Genomic DNA, 18,847 nt, shown 5'->3' with positions numbered 1-18,847 from the left:
ACACTTCCTATGTGTGCCAGGAACTCAGCGCATATGCTCTCACTTACCCACCCCAAAGCCTCTACAAGGTGGCTCTTATGATCCTCATCTTACAGGTATTCTGCACCCCACCCCTCTGAAACAGGGAGTTCACCCGCTCCTGAGGCAGCCTCCTTCCCTGTCAGGACAGCTAAAGCCTTTTTCAATATTAAACTCCAAGTACCAACCCCAACACACCACACCCCAAATTACCTGCAATTGTTGTTCCTGGAGTGCTGAGTGCCTGCGGGATGTGAGGATAACCAGGGGGAGGCATCACTGAAGGAGCGAGATTTTGCCTGGAGTCTATGTACAAATTTCCTAATCAGATCGAGAAGAAGGCAGAAGGAAAACATAGTACCATAAGTAAAGCAAATCAAACATAAAAATCTTAATAGAATTGTTACCTAAAACTAAATTAAGCTGGTAAAGTGAGGAAGAAAAGGGAAGGAAAAATCACTCCTTTTAGATGCTAAAACTCTGCCAAAGGTGGTGCTGGATTTTCAAACACGGTGCCAGGCTGGTTGTGAGTACACTGGTACTAATTCTGTCACTGCCTCTAACTCTCTGGAAGCTCGTAGGTAAGTTATGTCTGTTGTTGTTATATACCTCATTATAGTTCAAAAGCATTTTCATATCTCATTACTTCATCTGAGTCTCCCCCTAGACTCACAATGAAGGCAAGACAGGGATTACCCCCATTTTATGGATGAGGCAACAGAGGCTCAGAAGGCTGAGGAGACTTGCCCAAAGACACATCAGTTTGACAGGGCCTACGGCTAGAATTCAGTTCTCCTAACTCATGGGCTCTTTCCAGTAATGGTTGTCTCTACTGCCCTGATTTTCTCATCCTTAAAGCAGACAGAAGTGTGCCCTAGCTGATTAACAAAGTGACTGGAGGCACAAAGTGACAGGAAAGATTTGCATAAAGTAAAAGAGCTATATCAAAGGTGATTAAAAACATATTATTTAGAAGATGTGTAGATGGGAAACATAGATCTCATTTAAATAGCATTTCAGAAGGTTCTTAAGTTAATATGCTTTCACTGACAGCAGCCATCAAGTATAATAGCTCCAGAATGTCAATTACATTGCATCCTACTGCAAAATAGAAAGGGAGGGGAGGAAAAATCATGCAACCTCCCACAATAACTCCTGGGGAAGAACCACCATAACACTGGTTTATATTATATGAAACATCCAGAATTCTGGAAAGGCTATTTCCCTAAGGTATTCTCATGTTTCACACAAACTATACTTGCATTCAAGGAATGCTGTAATCAAACTAGAAAACAGCAATCATTTTCCCAGAGGAAACTAGAAAGGGAAGAAAAATCTTCGTTTTATATTCATGGTAGGGCACACTATATTTGGCTGCTCACAAGTTTCCACCTGCCACTGGAAAGTCAGACTGTCCAAGTTTGAGATAGTCTCAGAGATAATCTAATCCAGCCCTACTTCTGTTCATGTAGGTGAGGAAATGAGACGAGAGAAAATGAGAAAGAACCAGGAACAGAACCCAAGAGTTCTGACTCCCAGCCACTGCCTCCCAAGATAACATGCCTTTTTATAGTAAAGTTTAAAGTCAGAACTGATCTCTCTGACCAATTTACCATACTGAAGATTTAGGAAGAAAAGAAGAGAAAAGTTATACTAAAAAAAGTTATACTATGTTACAGCTCTAGTATATTTTTGCAGGAGAAAAAATGTGATCAGCCTTCACATTCGTGGCTGATGCACCTTTTTTTTTTTTTTTTTTTTTTTTGTGTGGTATGCGGGCCTCCCTCTGTGGCCTCTCCCGTTGCGGGGCACAGGCTCCGGACGCGCAGGCCCAGCGGCCATCGCTCACGGGCCCAGCCGCTCCGCGGCACGTGGGATCTTCCCAGACCGGGGCGCGAACCCGGTTCCCCTGCATCGGCAGGCAGACGCGCAACCACTGCGCCACCAGGGAAGCCCTGATGCACTTTTTAAAGGCTGCATCCGCCTAGAGGGGCTGCCCTCCTCTGAGTAATATGGTCATTCACTTACCAACGACTTCCCAGCCTCCATCCTGCAAAATCTTAGCTCTCTTTCTACTTATCCTTAACAACTCAAGTCATAAGACAAAACGTAATTTTTATTGGAGATTAATCTGTTTTTATATTTTTTTTTTCATTTTTCTTTTTTAGGCTTAGTAATTCTTACCTTAAAGGAGGAGACAGGTGAGAATTAGAGAATTATGGAAATAAACAAGATTATGGAAGTAAATAGACACCCACATTAAACAAATGGCCTTAACTTTTTGAAACTTGTCACATTCATAAGATTTTATTTTCATATAGAGATTCTCATTACTCCTCATTTTTTTCCCATGTTCTCATTACAGAACTGAACAATGAGAGTCTACTTGGACTTTTAAGCAAGAAATTAACTTATAGTGCAGTTTCCAAAGATGTTTGAGATCCTATAACATTTAGAATGTAGTTATGAGAATTTATAAATCTATACTGTGCTGTACACCTAAAACTAATATAATATTGCAAATCAACTATACTTCAATAAAAATCTAATCACACAACATATTTCTTGAAAGTAGACTGTTGTTGAATGACCATTCACTCATTCAAGAAGTATTTGTGCTAGGCACAGCTCTACGCACTAGAAATATATAAATAAAGAAACAAAACTCCCTGTCTTTTTGGAGCTGGTTCTCAGGGGATTGGAGGGGTGAAGATGGGAGGGAGGAAAATAAAGTAAATTATATAGTATGTTATACATGCTACAGAGAAAAATAAAGAAAGGAGAGGGGAAAAGGAGTGCTGAGTAGGTGCCATTTAAGTAGGATGGTCAGGGAAGGCATCACTGTAGTAGGTGCTTTTTCAGGGAAAAACTTGAGTCATGTGTCTATCTGGGGAAGCTCACTCAAGATAGAGGAAAGAGCAAGTAGGGAGAGGGGAGGGAAGGGAAAAAGAGACAAGGTCAGAGAGTAATGGGGGACCAGACTGTGTAGGGCCATATAGGCCACAGTAAGGTCTTTGGTTTTTACTGAGAAAAGCGGACACTAATATAGGTGTGTGTGTGTGTGGGGGGGGTACGCGGGCCTCTCACTGTTGTGGCCTCTCCCACAGGCTCCGGACGCACAGGCCCAGCGGCCATGGCTCACGGGCCTATCCACTCCGCGGCATGTGGGATCCTCCCGGACCGGGGCACGAACCCGCGTCCCCTGCATCAGCAGGCAGACTCGCAACCACTGCGCCACCAGGGAAGCCCACTAATATAGGGTTTTGAGCAGAGAAATGATCAGACTTCTCTGTCATATAGAATCCCACTTATCCTGCAAAGTCCAGCTGAAATGTGTCGTCTTGTATGAAGCTTTTCTTTCTCCCCAGGACAAGTAAGCCCCTTTCTCTTATTCCCATTGCCCCGTGGTAGAAATGTAGTCCTCATAATACTGTATTTCTTGATAGACTTGTCTCACCTATCAGGCTGTGAGCTCCTTGAGATTAGGAACTATTCTAGAGTCACCTCATTATTCCTAGTCCCCACTATGTAGTCAGGCACAGGAAAGGTGTAAATAAATGTTTGCTGAATTAATGCACATCTACTTGTATTTAATGACCTTTAAGCAGAGCATCAAATTAAGAACAGCACAACTAGAGGACTTAAACATTACTGGAGGATTTAAACATTTTGGGCAAGACAAATTGTAAGCAAGACAAATTGTAAATACAGGTAAAATGATTTAGGAAAAAGGGAATACACTGTGTACTACAACATCCTTTTCTCCTTCCCACTTCCACACTAACACATTACAACACTAGTTTCTGGCACCTCTAAGGAGGCCAAAGAGGTATTTACCAAAAGGGGAGTCTTGAAGACAGACGGGACAGGGAAAGTTTGAAGGATATAGAAAGGCCGTATTCTGGGAGTCAAGACCTATATCGAAATGAACTTTGTAATTTCAGGCAAGTCACTTTCTCTCTTTGGATCAGTTTCCTTACCTGTTAAATAAAAGAATAACAGCTTTAACAGCTCTCTGAAGTCGCCTCTTACACTACATTTCTAAGAAAATGTGGTAAAGAATTATTGGGTGGTAGAGATAAAAGAGAAATGAGATATCTGAATAAATGTGAAAGACAGGGACGCAAGAAGGGGAATAAAAGAATGACAGAAAGTGGCTAGGACTTAAAACAAAAGGAAGCAGGCTGACATGTAAAAAACCTGAACGTGGGACTTCCCTGGTGGCGCAGTGATTAAGAATCTGCCTGCCAATGCAGGGGACACGGGTTCAAGCCCTGGTCCGGGAAGATCCCACATGCAGAGGAGTAACCAAGCCTGTGCGCCACAACTACTGAGCCTGCGCTCTACAGCCCGTGAGCCACAACTACTGAGCCCACATGCCAAAACTACTGAAGCCCACGCGCCCAGAGCCTGTGCTCCGCAACAAGAGAAGCCACCGCAATGAGAAGCCCACACACTGCAACGAAGAGCAGCCCCCGCTCGCTGCAACTAGAGAAAGCCCGTGTGCAGCAACAAAGATCCAATGCAGCCAAAAATTTTTTTTAAAATGTTAATTAAAAAACAACAACAACAAAAAACCCTGAATGTTTGTGAACAGACATCAGCATGCATGAGGTGATAGATACTTAACACCAGAGCTGATCACACAAAGTGTGGACAAAGATCAACATGGCTTGGCAGGCCAGGGCTCGCTAAAGTTCTTTTGACTCAGAAGGAAAAGACTAAAGGGGAAGGAAATTGGGAGACAAACACTGAGGGAAAACTACAGGTCTTCCGCATCTGACAGGCTATGAATGGAGTAGCACGGAGAATCAAGAAGGAGTTGGGGGGACCCTAGAGGGAAAGGAAGTGCTGGCAATAAAAGGGAAAGATGGCAGAAAAAATTGAGAATCATAAAAACCAGAACCAAACAATCAAGGTCAAGGATCAAGCAGAGATGACCACAGAAGTCTACTAACAAAGGGCTTTAGGGAAATAACCCAGGATCTCAGTCTAGAGAGAATCTAGAAGAGATGCCTGGCCACTCTGACAGAGGACAGCAGCAGATGGAAAGTGCTTTTTCCATGACCAAGAGTACCCAGTTCCAAAATCAAAAGGTACTTTTGGACCTTTCTTAGAGATTTAGGCTGCAAAATTGAAGAAAGTCTTGTTTCACCCTACAGCTTTGAAATTGCAGAAAGGGGAGCTATTGGCTAGTATGTACAATGGCCTTCTGAAATGGCCTTCTCTTAAGACTGACCCACATCTTCTTCTACCTGTCTTTCCTAGAACTCCCTGATCTGAAGGCAACAATCTGAGCAACACAGGGGCTCACACCCCGAAACACACATGCATACTGATGTACATATAAACTACTCAAATTCACTTAGTACTTTTAAGGTTGAGTGAAATGGTTTAAGGTGATTTGGAAAAGAGAATGTGGCAGCACTTAGAAGGGACAATTTTCGTTGAACAGGGAAAGAAAGGAAGAGAGGAGAACCAAGAGACAATGGACAAAGTATGGTACACCTGGTCTAGGACTTCAAGCAAGCTAGAAAAGTGATGTAACCTGAAAGGGACAAATTATAGGATTAGAACCTATCAGAGGACCAAAGATAAGCTGTCCACGTAGAAGAACAGATTAAAAAGATGGAATGGAAGAAGACAAATAAGTAAAAATACATGCCAAATCATAAAGATCTTGATACTTAAACATGAAGATAGGGAGAATTCTGGGAAAATGGTGGAACAGAAATCTAGATAAAATTGCATGGGTAAAATCTAACATAACTAGTTTGCAACTCTGGACTCTCTAAAGAAGGTTCACAACTTGCAGAAGAAGGCTTGGTTGGCAAATTGCAGTTAATTTTGGTGAATTTCACCTCTTAGCACAGATATAGCTACCTATCCCCTCACTCCTACCCCCATGGCAAGCAGCTGGAACAGCTTACACAAACCCTACAAGAGCCACTGTGGGCAAAAAGGGTACTGTCCACCAAATACTGGGGATCTGTGCTCTGATCACTGGTTGTTGCTTCTGATTACAGAGGTGCAGAAAAAAAGGAGGGTGGCCATTATTGCTGCATCTCCCCCCAGCACTGCAAGCTCCTCTCCTCTGGCTGAACTGATTTCCAGGAGATTTAAAGGGCTGCTGCCCCCTTTCCCCTCTTTCTTTTCTTTATTCCCCCCTGGGAGCCAGGCATTAAAGACTAGGATACTGAAAAACAACTGCATATCCAGGGAAAGTTAGAAAGTGACCACCCATGCCAAAAAAAAAGCACAGGCTCAGAGAAAACCTGAAAAGATCTTAAGTTTAAACCTTAAGTTGATCCTCAGCACAAGGATAGCCCGTAACAATCAAAAAAGCAAAAACAGTAACAAAATCCTGCAGACCCTTGGGAAGAGGAAGAATCTGATTTCCACAGGTATCACATTAATAGATTCAAGTGTATAGTTTTCAACAACAACAAAATCACAAGGCATAAAAATAAACAGGAAAGTATGGCCCGTTCAAAGCAAAAACAAATCCACAGAAACTGTCCTTGAAAAAAAATCCTAATGGCAGATCTACTACACAAAGATTTTAAAACTTTACAGACGTTCGAAGACTAAAGGAAGATGTGGAGAAAATTAAGAAAGCAATGCATGAACACAATGAAATATCAACAAAGAGACAGAAAACATAAAAAGAAACCAAAAAGAAATTCTGGAACTAAAAAGTACAATAACTGAAATTAAAAATTCACTTAAGGGACTCAAAGAAGAGCAGGCAGAAGAAAGAATCAGCAAATGTGAAGACAGGATAGGACAATGGAAATTATCAAGGCTGATTAACAGAAAGAAAAGACTGAAGAAAAGCAAACAGTGCCTAAGGGACCTATGAGACACTATCAAGCAGACCAAATATGCATTGTGGGAGTCCTAGGAGAAGAGAGAGAAGAGGGGGCCGAAAGAATATCTGAACAAATAAGAGCTGAAAAATTCCCAAATTTGATGAAAGACAGGAATATAAACATCCAAGAAGCTCAGCAAACTCCAGGTAAGATGAAGTCAAAGGGACCCACACCAAGACACATTATTATCACATTTTCAAAAGCCAAAGATATAGAGAGAATCCTGAAAAAGGCAAGAGAGAAGTGACTTGTCACATATAAGGGATCCTCAATAAGATTATAAGCAGATTTCTCATCAGAAATTTTACAGGCCAGAGGTAGTGGGCCAATCTATTCGAAGTGCTAAAAGAAAAGTGTCAACAAAGAATCCTATACCTGGTAAAAGTGTCCTTTCAAGAGTGAGAGAGAAATTAAGACATTCCCAGATAAATAAAAGCTAAGAGAGTTTGTTACTGTTAGACCTGCCCCAGAAGATAATGCTCAAGAGAGTCCTGCAGGAAGAAATGAAAGGACACTACACAGTAACACAAAGCCGTATGAAAAAAGTAAAGATCTCAATGAAGTTAAATACATGGGCAATTACAGAGATAGCATTATCATAACAATGATTTTTAACTCTACTTTTTGTTCTATACATGATTTAAGAGGTTAAAATGTTTTCTAAAAACTATTAGTATAAAAGCTCACATTATTATAACTTTGGCTTGTAACTTCACATATTGTTTTCTACATGATTTAAGAGATTAATGCATTTGAAATAATTATTAGTATATGTTTTGGGCCACACAATGTAGAAAAATGTAATTCTGAGACATCAACAACCAAAAGAGGTGGAGGTGGAGCCAAAAAGGAGCAGAGTTTTTGTATGTTACAGACGTTACATTGGTATAAATTCAAATTAGAGTGTTGTAACTTTAGGATGTTAAGTGCAATCCCCAAGGTAACCACAAAGAGCTACAGAATATACACAAGAAGAAATGAGGAAGAAATTTAAACATTTCACTACAAAAAATCAACTAAACACAAAAGAAGACAGTAATGCAGGAAATAAGAGACAAAAAAGCTACAAGGCATAGCAAAGAAATAGCAAAACACAGAAGTCACTCCTTACCAGTAATTCATTTAAATATAAATGGATTAAGCCCTCCAATCAAAAGACAGAATTGGCAGAAGTGGATAAGAACACATGATCCAACCATATGCTGACTATAGAAGACTCACCTGAGATCCAAAGACACAAACAGATTGAAAGTGAAAGGATGAAAAAAGATATTCCATGCAAATAGTAACCAAAGAAGAACAGGGATTGTTGTACTAATATCTGACAAAATAGACTTTAAATCAAAAAATGTTACAAGAGATGTCTTGTGAAGCCTTACTTCTTGTAAAGAAGGACATTACATATCAACAAAAGGTGCAATACAGCAAGAAGACAGAACAATTACAAACATTTATGCACCTAATAACATACTGCAAAACATATGAAGCAAAAACTGACAGAACTGAAAGTAGAAATAAACAGCTCTACAATTACAGTGGGAGACTTAAATACCCATTATCTCAATAATGGATAGAATAACCAGACAGAAGATAAGCAAATAGAGGATTTAACACAATAAATCAACCTGATCTAACAGGTTCTAATAGAATCTAATAGAACATTCTACCCAACAACAACAGCATACACATTCTTCTCAAGTGCACATGGGACATTTTCCAGAACAGACCATATGTTAGGCTACAAATCAAGTCTCAATAGATTTTAAATGATAGGTACCATACAAAGTATCTTCTCTGACCACAGCAGGATGAAGTTAGAAATCAAAAACAGAAGTAAAAATGGAAAATTATCAGATTTGTGGAAATTAAACAACACACACTTAACCAATGGATTAAAGAAGAAATTACAAGGGGAACTGGAACATACTTAGAGATGAAGGAAAACAAAAATACAACATACCAAAGCTTACAGGAAACAGCAAAAGCAGTGTTAAGGGGGAAATGTATAGCTATAAAGACTTACATGAAAAAACAGACCTAAAAAAGAAGAAGAAACCAAACCCAAAGCTAACAGAAAGGAAGAAATAATAAAGATTAGAGAAGAGATAAATGAAATAGAGAACAGAAAAACATTAGAGAAAAATCTTTAACACCAAAAGTTCGTTCTTTGAAAAAAAATCAACAAAGTTGACACACCTTTAACTAAATGGGCTAAGAAAAAAAGGACTCAAATTACTAAAATGAGAATTCAAAGTGGTGACATTCCTATTGATTCTACAGAAATAAAAAGGATAAGAGAGTTCTTTGAACAACTGTATACCAACAAACTGGACAACTCAGATGAAACAGACAAATTCCTAGAAACACAAAATCAACACAGAATGAATCATGAAGAAAGACAAAAATCTGAATAGTCCTATAACGAGTAAGAAGATTGACTACTTAATCAAAAATTTCCTGTACAAAGAAAATCCCTGGATCTGATGGCTTCATGGGTGAATTCTACCAAACATTTAAAGAACTAAAACTACAGACCAATATCCCTTATGAACCTTGATGCAAAAATTCTCAAGACAATAGCAAAATGAATTCAATAACATAATAGAAGGATTATGCACACCATGCATGACCAAGTGAGATTTATTTCTGGAATACAAGAACAGTTCAACATATGAAAACTGACCAGTGTAATATACCACATTAACAGAATGAAGGGGGTAAAAACCCACATGATCATCTCAACTGACACAGAAAAAGTATTTGACAAAAGTCAACACCTTTCATGATAAAAACACTCAACAAATTAGGAATAGAAGGAAACTACTTCAACATAACAAAAGCCATGTATGAAAATCCCATAGTGAACATCATATTCAGTGGTGAAAGACTGAAAGCTTTTCCTCTAAGATCAGGAACAAAGCAAAGATGTCCACTTTCACCACTTCTATTCAACATAGTACTGGAAGTTCTAGCCAGAGCAATTAGGCAAGAAAGAGAAATAAAAGGCATCCAAACTAAAAAGGGAGAAGTAAATTTATCTCTGTTCACAGATATAATCTCATACATAAAAATCCCTAAAGATTACACACAGAAAAACTGTTAGAATAAATGAATTCAGCAAAGTAGTAGGATATAAAGTCAAAATGCAAAATTCAGTCACATTTCTATATACAAATAATGAACAATCTCAAAAGGAAATTACAAAAACAATTCCATTTTTCAATGAGATCAAAAAGAATAAACTACTTAGGAATAAATTAATTACAGAGATGAAAAACTTGTACAATGAAAACTAAAAAACATTGCTGAAGAAATTAAAGAAGACAAATAAATAGAAATGCATCTCATGTTCACGGACTGCAAGACAATACTGTTAAGATGTCAGAGAAATCTACAGATTCAATGTAATCCATATCAAAAACCTCAATGACTTTTTTGCAGAAATAGAAAATCCCATCCTAAAATTCATATGGAAGCTCATGGGACTGTGAATAGCCAAAACTATCCTGAAAAAGAACAGCAAAGCTGGGAGACTCACACTTCCTGATTTCAAAACTTACTACAAAGCTACTACAGTCAGACAGTGTACTGGCATAAAGACCAATGGAACAGAATAGAGAACCCAGCAATACACACATATATAGTCAAAATGATTTCTGACAAGGTGTCAACACCATTCAATGGGGAAAAGACAGTCTTTCAAGAAATGGTAATAGGAAAATTGGATATCCACACACAAAAGAAATTGGACCCTTATATAACACCATATACAAAAAGTCACTCAAAATGGGTCAGACTTACATGTAAGACCTAAAATTTTAAAACTCTTAGAAGAAAACAGAGGGCAAGAGCTTCATGACATTGAATTCCATAATGAGTTCTTGGATACTATAACAAAAGGCATACACAACAATAGAAGATAAAAAAAGACACTAACACAGTAAAAAAGAAAACAAAAGAATGGGAGAAAATATTTGCAAATCATGTATCTGGTAAGGAGTTAATACCCAGAAATATAGAGAATTCCTAAAACTCAGCAGCAACAAAAACCCAATCAAGAAATGGGCGGGGCTTCCCTGGTGGTGCAGTGGTTGAGAGTCCGCCTGCCGATGCAGGGGACACGGGTTCGTGCCCCGGTCCGGGAAGATCCCACATGCCGCAGAGCGGCTGGGCCCGTGAACCATGGCCGCTGAGCCTGCGCTCCGCAACGGGAGAGGCCACAACAGTGAGAGGCCCGTGTACCGCAAAAAAAAAAAAAAAAAGAAATGGGCAAAGCTATTAAAAAAAATGAAAAGAAAATAACAAATGTTGGTGAGGATACAGAGAAAACGGAACCTTTATGACTGTTAGTGGAAATGTAAAATGGTACAGCTGCTGTGAAAAACAGTATGATGGTTCCTCAAAAAATGAAACATAGAATTACCATAGGATCTAGCAAGTCCACTTCTGAGTATATACCCAAAATAATTGAAAGCAGGGTCTTGAAAAGATCTGTACACTCATGCTCACAGCAACATTATTCACAATAGCTAAAACATGGCAGCAACCCAAGTGTTCATTAACAGATGAATGGATAAGCAAAATGTGGTATGTATTATATATACAATAGCCTTAAAAACAGCCTTACACATACATTCAGCCTTAAAAATGAAGAAAATTCTAACATATGCTACAATATGGATGAACCCTGAAGACATTATGCTAAGTGACAGCCACAAAAAGACAAACCTTGTATGATTCCACTTATACGAGGTACTTAGAATAGTTAAAACTCAAGACACAAAAAGTAGAATGTTGGCTGCCACAGGCTGGTGAAGGGATGAAATGGGTGGAGAGGTCTTGTTGAATAAGTATAGAGTATCTGTCTTACAAAAATGAAAAGAGTTATGGATAAGGATGGTGTTGATAATTGCACAACATTATGACATTATGAATATATTTAAATACCACTGCACTTAAGGATGACTGGGACAGTGAATTTTCTATGTATTTTACCACAATAAAGATAAATTTTTTGAAATTTATTTTAAAAGGAATCAAAAAAGAAGTGACAAAAGGAGAGAGAGAGGGAGAGAGAGAAGCTAAAGAGTTATTAAAAGAAAAAGTTTAGTGGCTTAGTATCTGACACATAGAGGGCATTCAATAAATTCAGTTAATACTAAGTACCTCCTATATATGCCAGGCATTGAATGAGGCTCTTCTATGAATATGATTTATGAAATGAATAAGTCACCAAAATCACACAACCACTGAGACTTTCAGGTTAGGTAAGCTATTCAAGTGGAAGAAGCAAAGATGGAAGATTTCTTTTGTATCAAAAGACACAAATGAAGATTTCACAAAAAGGACTAGGGATCTTGAGAACTTAGAAAGACCAAGTATGTGAAATAATTTAGGATCATGACTGAAGGAAGCCACTCAGGATAGAAGAGAGCTTTTTAGCATCAACTCTAAAAACAAGACAATGTACAGAAAAGAATTCAACATGGAGATAAAGGCATCAAGAAATTAAAATGAAGAGAGAAAGAACTTGGATATTAAACACAGAATGTAAACTTGAGAAAACTGTAGGCTCTGCAATCAGAGTAAACGAGATGGCTACAAGGGTAAAATATAAAGGAAGAAAGTGAGATGAAAAAATACAAAGCACAAATTTTGAGTTCAGAGTAAAACATAAATGAGACTACCGTTATGTATAATCTTCATATACACTCTGAACTTTAATTTTTTTAACATTCTTAGAAGATATATAAAGATGTGTTGATTTTCACTGCAAGTCTATACAAATTTAAATTGGTAACACCTCATAAGTATGTTCTTATTAAAATTAAAATGTACATATCTTTAAGACATTTAATTCTTGTTTGGTAACTTGAAAGGTTAAAGTTCACAAAGGAAAGTCAATTATAAACAATAAAATAATCATGTAAATCATGACAGAAAAACATACAGTCTCTTTTATCTCAATTTTTCTAAGATATATCTTAAATAAATTACTTGATTTCATTCATTTCTTAGAAATAAAAAGATATAAATGGATCACTGCTATCATTAACAACATATCAAGTTGCCCCAGACAGCTACTGAATTTCATATGAATGAGAAAAAGAGAAAATCAAGAAGATAATTAAATCCATACCTGTTCCAATGTGTTGGGAAGGTTTTGTTGGATGCATGGCACCATGACAGACATTCTGCTGAACATTACTCTGTGAGTGGATAAGGCCAGTTTGTGTAAAGAACTGATTAAGAGAAGAACAGAGATCAGCAAATTGAACCTGATCTAAAGACCAGTTCTTGAGATCTGCCTGTCTCATACTCTCCATCAAACCTATGAGGAAAGCATTAGAAATACTGTTAGCATGGTTCTGCAAACGCTGCAAAGAAAACAGCACTTCTTTTTTCCAGCCCTCAAAATTTCCACTGGTAATCTTCTACCCATGCAATGAAGAATGACATTTTAAAAATTATTCAAAATCTGATTCTTTTAAATGTGGCCAAATTTCCTTTGGAACTTGTCTGTGAACCTCCGCTACATCAACTGGCTGAAAGGCTTAATTATGAATTTTGCAAAGTGTTGTTTTTAAGCATACTACCAACTGCAAAAGAAACACTATATAAGGAGATGCTTATTTCCACTAAAAAGAGACTTAAAATCTATTCAAAAACACATGATATGTGTATTTGGTTGTAAGTAAGAAGGAACCAATACTCACCTTGGAACTGTGAAAGGTCTACATCTGACCAATTAACACTGCTGGCGATTCGACAGCTTTCTTTTAGCATATCAAGTGTTGCATACCAATCATTTGAAACACCTATAAAAATAATATTGGCAATATTATAAATTTTGGATAGTGGAAGTTTGAGCTGGCCTTACTCTTGATATTGGCCAATCCCAATCCAGTTTTACAAATGGATTCAAACCCATTATATCATGCATTGGGGCAATCTGCTCTGTGAGACAGGCAGGAAAGGTATTATTTCCCTGCATTTTACAAACAAAAGAAATTGAACCTAGAGAGGAGGCATGACTTAGCAAGGCCACTATGATGAATCCAAGACTTGAACCCAGCTGTACTCTGCACCATTCCAAGAGGCCCCATTCACCTTGTAGTCTATGTCTATGGTACCCTCTGGAGTTCTGCAGTGCAGAGACTGACTGGTCTGTGAGCAATGTCAGTTAAGCATCTCACCAGAAACCATCAAGACCTATCTTAAGAGCAACAGACATTTTATTTTCTTTTAAAATTGGGGTATGAATCTATCATTCTAAACGAAATACTTGGCAGGAATATGCAAAGAAAGAAAAAGTGGGAACATTCACTGAATACGTAAATGCAAGGTACTAGACTAGGCATTTCATATTTTGTATCCTCGATATGATCCTCATAACAACACTATATACCAGTGTTGTTCTACAGCTAACAAAATAATAAGACCAAAAGAGTTAATGCACCAAAGGTCATAAAGAGCCATAATGAGGACTCGAATACAGGTCTTTCAGACATAAATCTATACTCTTTCTTCTATACCACACTAAATCACAGTAGATTGCAGACAGACTGTGCATTCCACTCTTCTTTCAAACGCTCACAAAAACACTTGTTTTCCAGAAGGACAAAAGAGTTAAAACCAAAACCTGCAAGGGTTGCTGAGTTTGCCTATGTTACCACATAAATTGTAATCAAGACAATATCCAGGTGAATCTACGGACTGAAGGACTTACAACTCTAGGACTATGGCAAGGAAACACAAAAGATGGATAAGAAGCGTACTGGTAGAAAATATATATAAGCCCCAGATAACAGATCCAAATTCACAGTTAGCCAAACACACGTCAGAAGACAAAAACTTACCAGAATTACAGGATACCTGTTGTGGGGGAGGGGGTGCCTGATGTGTTAACGTCTGATGCTGATGGTTCGGATGGTGCTGTACGTGCTGGTGTGGAGAGGGGTGCTGGGGGTGAGGGGACTGGAGCTGGCTGTGTTGCTGCGGGTGTGGTGCTGGATGCTGGGGACGCTGTGGTAAACCATGCGGTCGATGGGACGGATGTGGAGACGGCTGTGTGTGCATCTGGGGGTGGGACAGTGAGACCTGTGCAACCGAATTACTGCCCGTGGTGTTGAGGCCACTGCCATGACTGTTGGTCAGGCTGCTTTGGTTGCTGTGTGGGTGAGAGCTCACTGTACTGCCGGGAGAGTGCTGATAGGAACAAGAAGTGTGGGACTGCTGGGAAGATTCAGAAGGGATGTTCATCAAACCTGAAAACAGACAAAGCAAGATCACTGATGGTCAATTTCAGTTATACCTTATGACAAACATTTGCAAAATTATTTACAGAGCACAGGTATATGCTGTCAGGAAGCGATTTTGGTTCAGTTTAACAAGTATTGATAGAGTATCCACCATACCCTGGGCTCTGGGGCTACCAAGAAGAAACATCATTCTCTGCCCTCAAGTAGCTCGTGGTCCAGTGGAAGAGACAGACACTTGAGGAGATTACGTCCAACACTGTAAGTACTAAGGCAAAAGTATACAGAGGGAATACAGGAACTCTGCTTCTTCCCTTCTTCAGGAAGGGGCTCTGAAATACAGAGAAGCCTTCCTTGAAAAGGCAATATCTGAGTTGAGTCTTGAAAGATGAGTAAAATGTTAAGGGAAAAGTGGGAGAGGTGTTGGGTCACATTGAGGATGGTTCTCTATAGGTCTGAAGACCTTTGACAAAAGAGGAGGGTAGAAATAAAGCCCAGTTATTTCTGATCTCTTTCTCTGACTACTCCAAAAACTTTAAGTCCAAGATGGCTAGAATCCTTAAGACTAAGCAAAACAAAACAGCCATCTCCACTGCTCTTTTTCATTACTCTTATGGAACATTCTTGAGACAGACACAGTTTAGGGGTTAAGATTACATATTTCTTAACACCAGAAAAGAGGAATTAAAATCTCTGCACTAAAATTTACACACTTGGTAACTCTGGAGAATTATTAACCTCTCCAAGCCACAATTACCTCAATTATAAATGGGTATGATAATAGTATCTGCTTCGTAGAGTTGTTGTGAGGATTACATGCCATGGTACAAGTGCAGGCTGCAGGCTTAGCTCAGTAAATATTAGCCACTATGATGATAATGATGATTAGGCCAGAAGTGCTTAATGTTAAAAATAATGTACGTTTGGCTTGCAGGTAGACACTCACGTTAACAAACCTTATTGCAACATGTGGTTCTATATAACTATTTTCATATCCCAGAAGATAACATATAATGTTTTGCTGAACCAAACACAAAAAAGTTTTACTTGAATGAAATGAAAATAAAGTCCCATACCATACTGTCAGTCAATAAAAGAATCAAAAATTTTAAACAAAAATAAAAGTATTCTCATACTTGTTATTAGGAGTAAAATTATATCAGAGTACATTATAAGATAATCTCAAAACATAATAAATTAAGGTTTTATAGGTAGAAGAGTTAATAAAAGTGCTTGCCTTAACCCTGGGAAAAATGTCATTTATAGGGAATCTATAGGGTTACTACAATAAGATAAAAGAAAGCAGTTATTTCATTATCTATTTCCAAAAAAGTCCTAACATTTTAAGAGGGCACCCAGATATAATCTCTACCAACATTTTTAATCCCAAATTGTTTTTAAAATAAAACAAAACAAAATATCTTTCAGAAGCCCAGTATGTAAAACTAATGTAAAGTTGTTTTCTGGGAAGCCATGAAAAGAAACCTGTTAGGTCTCTCTCTTCACCTGCACCCTTCTCTCTGAAACCTCCAGAAAACCCAACAGCTCCAAAGAGAACAATTTGGAAAGCACTGATCTGGTCTAATCTTCTTCACTGTACAATGGGAATGCTTAGGTCTAAAGAGGTGAAGTTAACTCAGTTGACTTTATGGTAGAACCTGCACTAGAACCCAGAATTCCTATCAATCTTCTTTTCTTTTTTTATTAGTGTAATGAAATAGCATTATGGGTTTCAGAAACTGTCGCCATTGTTATTTCAAAGCCAGTATTTTTCTACTATGATCAGCAAAGCTGGATCTGCTTAGCAAAGTCTTAGGTTTTTTTGGTACTTTTATAGAAAGAAAATTTAATATAAAATTTGAGAAAATATACGACTCTTACTTTAACCAGAAAACCAACTTCCTAAACAAACTACTGATATTCATCAATATATATAACACTTATATATACCATTAACTTTCATAATATCTGACAATGATATGTATTAAAATGTAAACTCTTTAAAGGCAAGGATTTTTGTCTATTTTGTCTACTGCCATGAACAGGTAAACCCTCTGAGTTGGGGTATAAATAGTCAATCTGCCAAACAAAGCAATGCTTCAATGTTTGAGTTCCCAACAATTTCTGAATAGTGTTCGTTCTATGGTGGAACAACGAGACACCTTGATCCTACTAAATGACTCTGATTAAAATTAAACCAGCAGCTAAGAGGACAGTAATACATAATAGCAACAATCTAGCATTTGATTGAGATGTAACAGTACATCTCAACCAGTATCACTTTTAGTGTTAAATCTGATTTAAGTATGCTGTACAAAATAATGACAACTAATGTGTTCACTTATAAGTGCCATACATGAAACTGCAAATTTGGTGCTACCATATTCCAAAAGTTATCTCTTTGCTAACAGCAGTCAGAACAGAAAAGCAAGGCACATCTATTCTTGTGGTGCAACATTTACCACTCAAACACTTCACATGCTAGACATCACTAATTAATCATGGCAGTCTTTCCCACATGGCATAAATGCAGTGTCAGAATCCTTTAACACAATGCTCCAGGACACCACTAGTAATCAAACGAAGTAGGCATGCATGAGGAGACAGATTTATCTGCCATTCTTGTGCTACGATAAAAATATATACAGACTATAGTAAAGGAACAAAGGACCTTCAATCCTTATCATGATGGTAATGTTCTAAGATTAAGGAACTATAACAGCTGCGATGTGAAAATAATTCTTTAAAAAATTTCAATAAAAAATTACAAGAGGTATTAAAAAACTCACCTTGTTGACTAAGTGACTGCTCAAAAACTGACTTATAAAGGCTCCGAAATGAGGCACTGAGATCTTCAAAATTATATTCTGAGAAAAGTAGTTGTTTGTCTCGGTCTGGAAGGTTGTACTGTGGCTGTTGTTGAGGAGTTAATGACTGAGAGACTGGTTCTGGATGATTTGTCACCTAACATTAAAAGAAAAAAACTACTAATTTAGTAGCTCTATATCAGAATTGGTTTGTTACATATGATATAAAACTGAAAATATCAGAACAGTTTCTAGAATCCAAAGGAATTAACTTCCCTGTCTTTGGCTTTCCTATCATATACATAAAAGGACAGACCACAAATTGTTAACTTAGGTCTTGAAGAACCTCAGAAATCTAATCCAACCTCCACATTTCACAGTAGGGGGGAAGAATTCAAAGTTAAAGGACCTTCCCAAGGTCATAATAAGTGATAAGCTAAGCCTGGAACCCTTCCAGTTTCTGTGGAGTCTTCATCTTGATTTCCACAGAAGCAATTTCATCTCAAACTCACTATACTCTGAAACTACTAACATTTCTCATTCATTTATTCAATTAATCTTTAAGTATTTAAACTCAAATACTGTGAGTCAGGTTGTATGGCACTGCCCAAAGCAGCAAGGAACTTCAACACACCTAACTCTTCACTGTAGGTAAATTTTTCTTTTTTAAATGAAACTTAAGGAAAATAAGAAATGAAGGGTAAAGGACAAAGGAGATTCTGAGAAAAACAGAATAGATCAGGGCCTCGAGCTATGCAAGGAAAAAGAGCACCATGAACACCTAAAAAATAAGAATTATCTCTGAAGACAGCACAACTAGAAATAAAATAAAACATGATCAGCAATATATCTTTTTTTTTTTTTTTTTTTTGCAGTACGCGGGCCTCTCACT

General features: G+C 37.9%; 1 protein-coding gene across 5 annotated transcripts in view; it reads right to left on the bottom strand.

Moving 5' to 3' along the window:
• Window positions 1–18,847, bottom strand: part of FOXJ3 (forkhead box J3) — a 136,468-nt gene that overhangs the window by 3,036 nt on the left and 114,585 nt on the right. For all 5 annotated transcript variants that reach the window (XM_024125224.3, XM_007103481.4, XM_007103483.4 and 2 more), the window contains 5 exons: window positions 17,938–18,112; window positions 14,750–15,157; window positions 13,607–13,708; window positions 13,030–13,221; window positions 232–339 (listed from right to left, as the gene is read on the bottom strand). In XM_024125224.3, the coding sequence (XP_023980992.1) occupies window positions 232–339; window positions 13,030–13,221; window positions 13,607–13,708; window positions 14,750–15,157; window positions 17,938–18,112 (985 nt within the window). The remainder of the gene's footprint in view (window positions 1–231; window positions 340–13,029; window positions 13,222–13,606; window positions 13,709–14,749; window positions 15,158–17,937; window positions 18,113–18,847) is intronic.

The sequence above is a fragment of the Physeter macrocephalus genome, chromosome 3 (assembly GCF_002837175.3).
Source record: "Physeter macrocephalus isolate SW-GA chromosome 3, ASM283717v5, whole genome shotgun sequence".
Classification (NCBI taxonomy): Eukaryota; Metazoa; Chordata; class Mammalia; order Artiodactyla; family Physeteridae; genus Physeter; species Physeter macrocephalus.
This window is presented reverse-complemented; position numbering and strand designations above follow the sequence as displayed.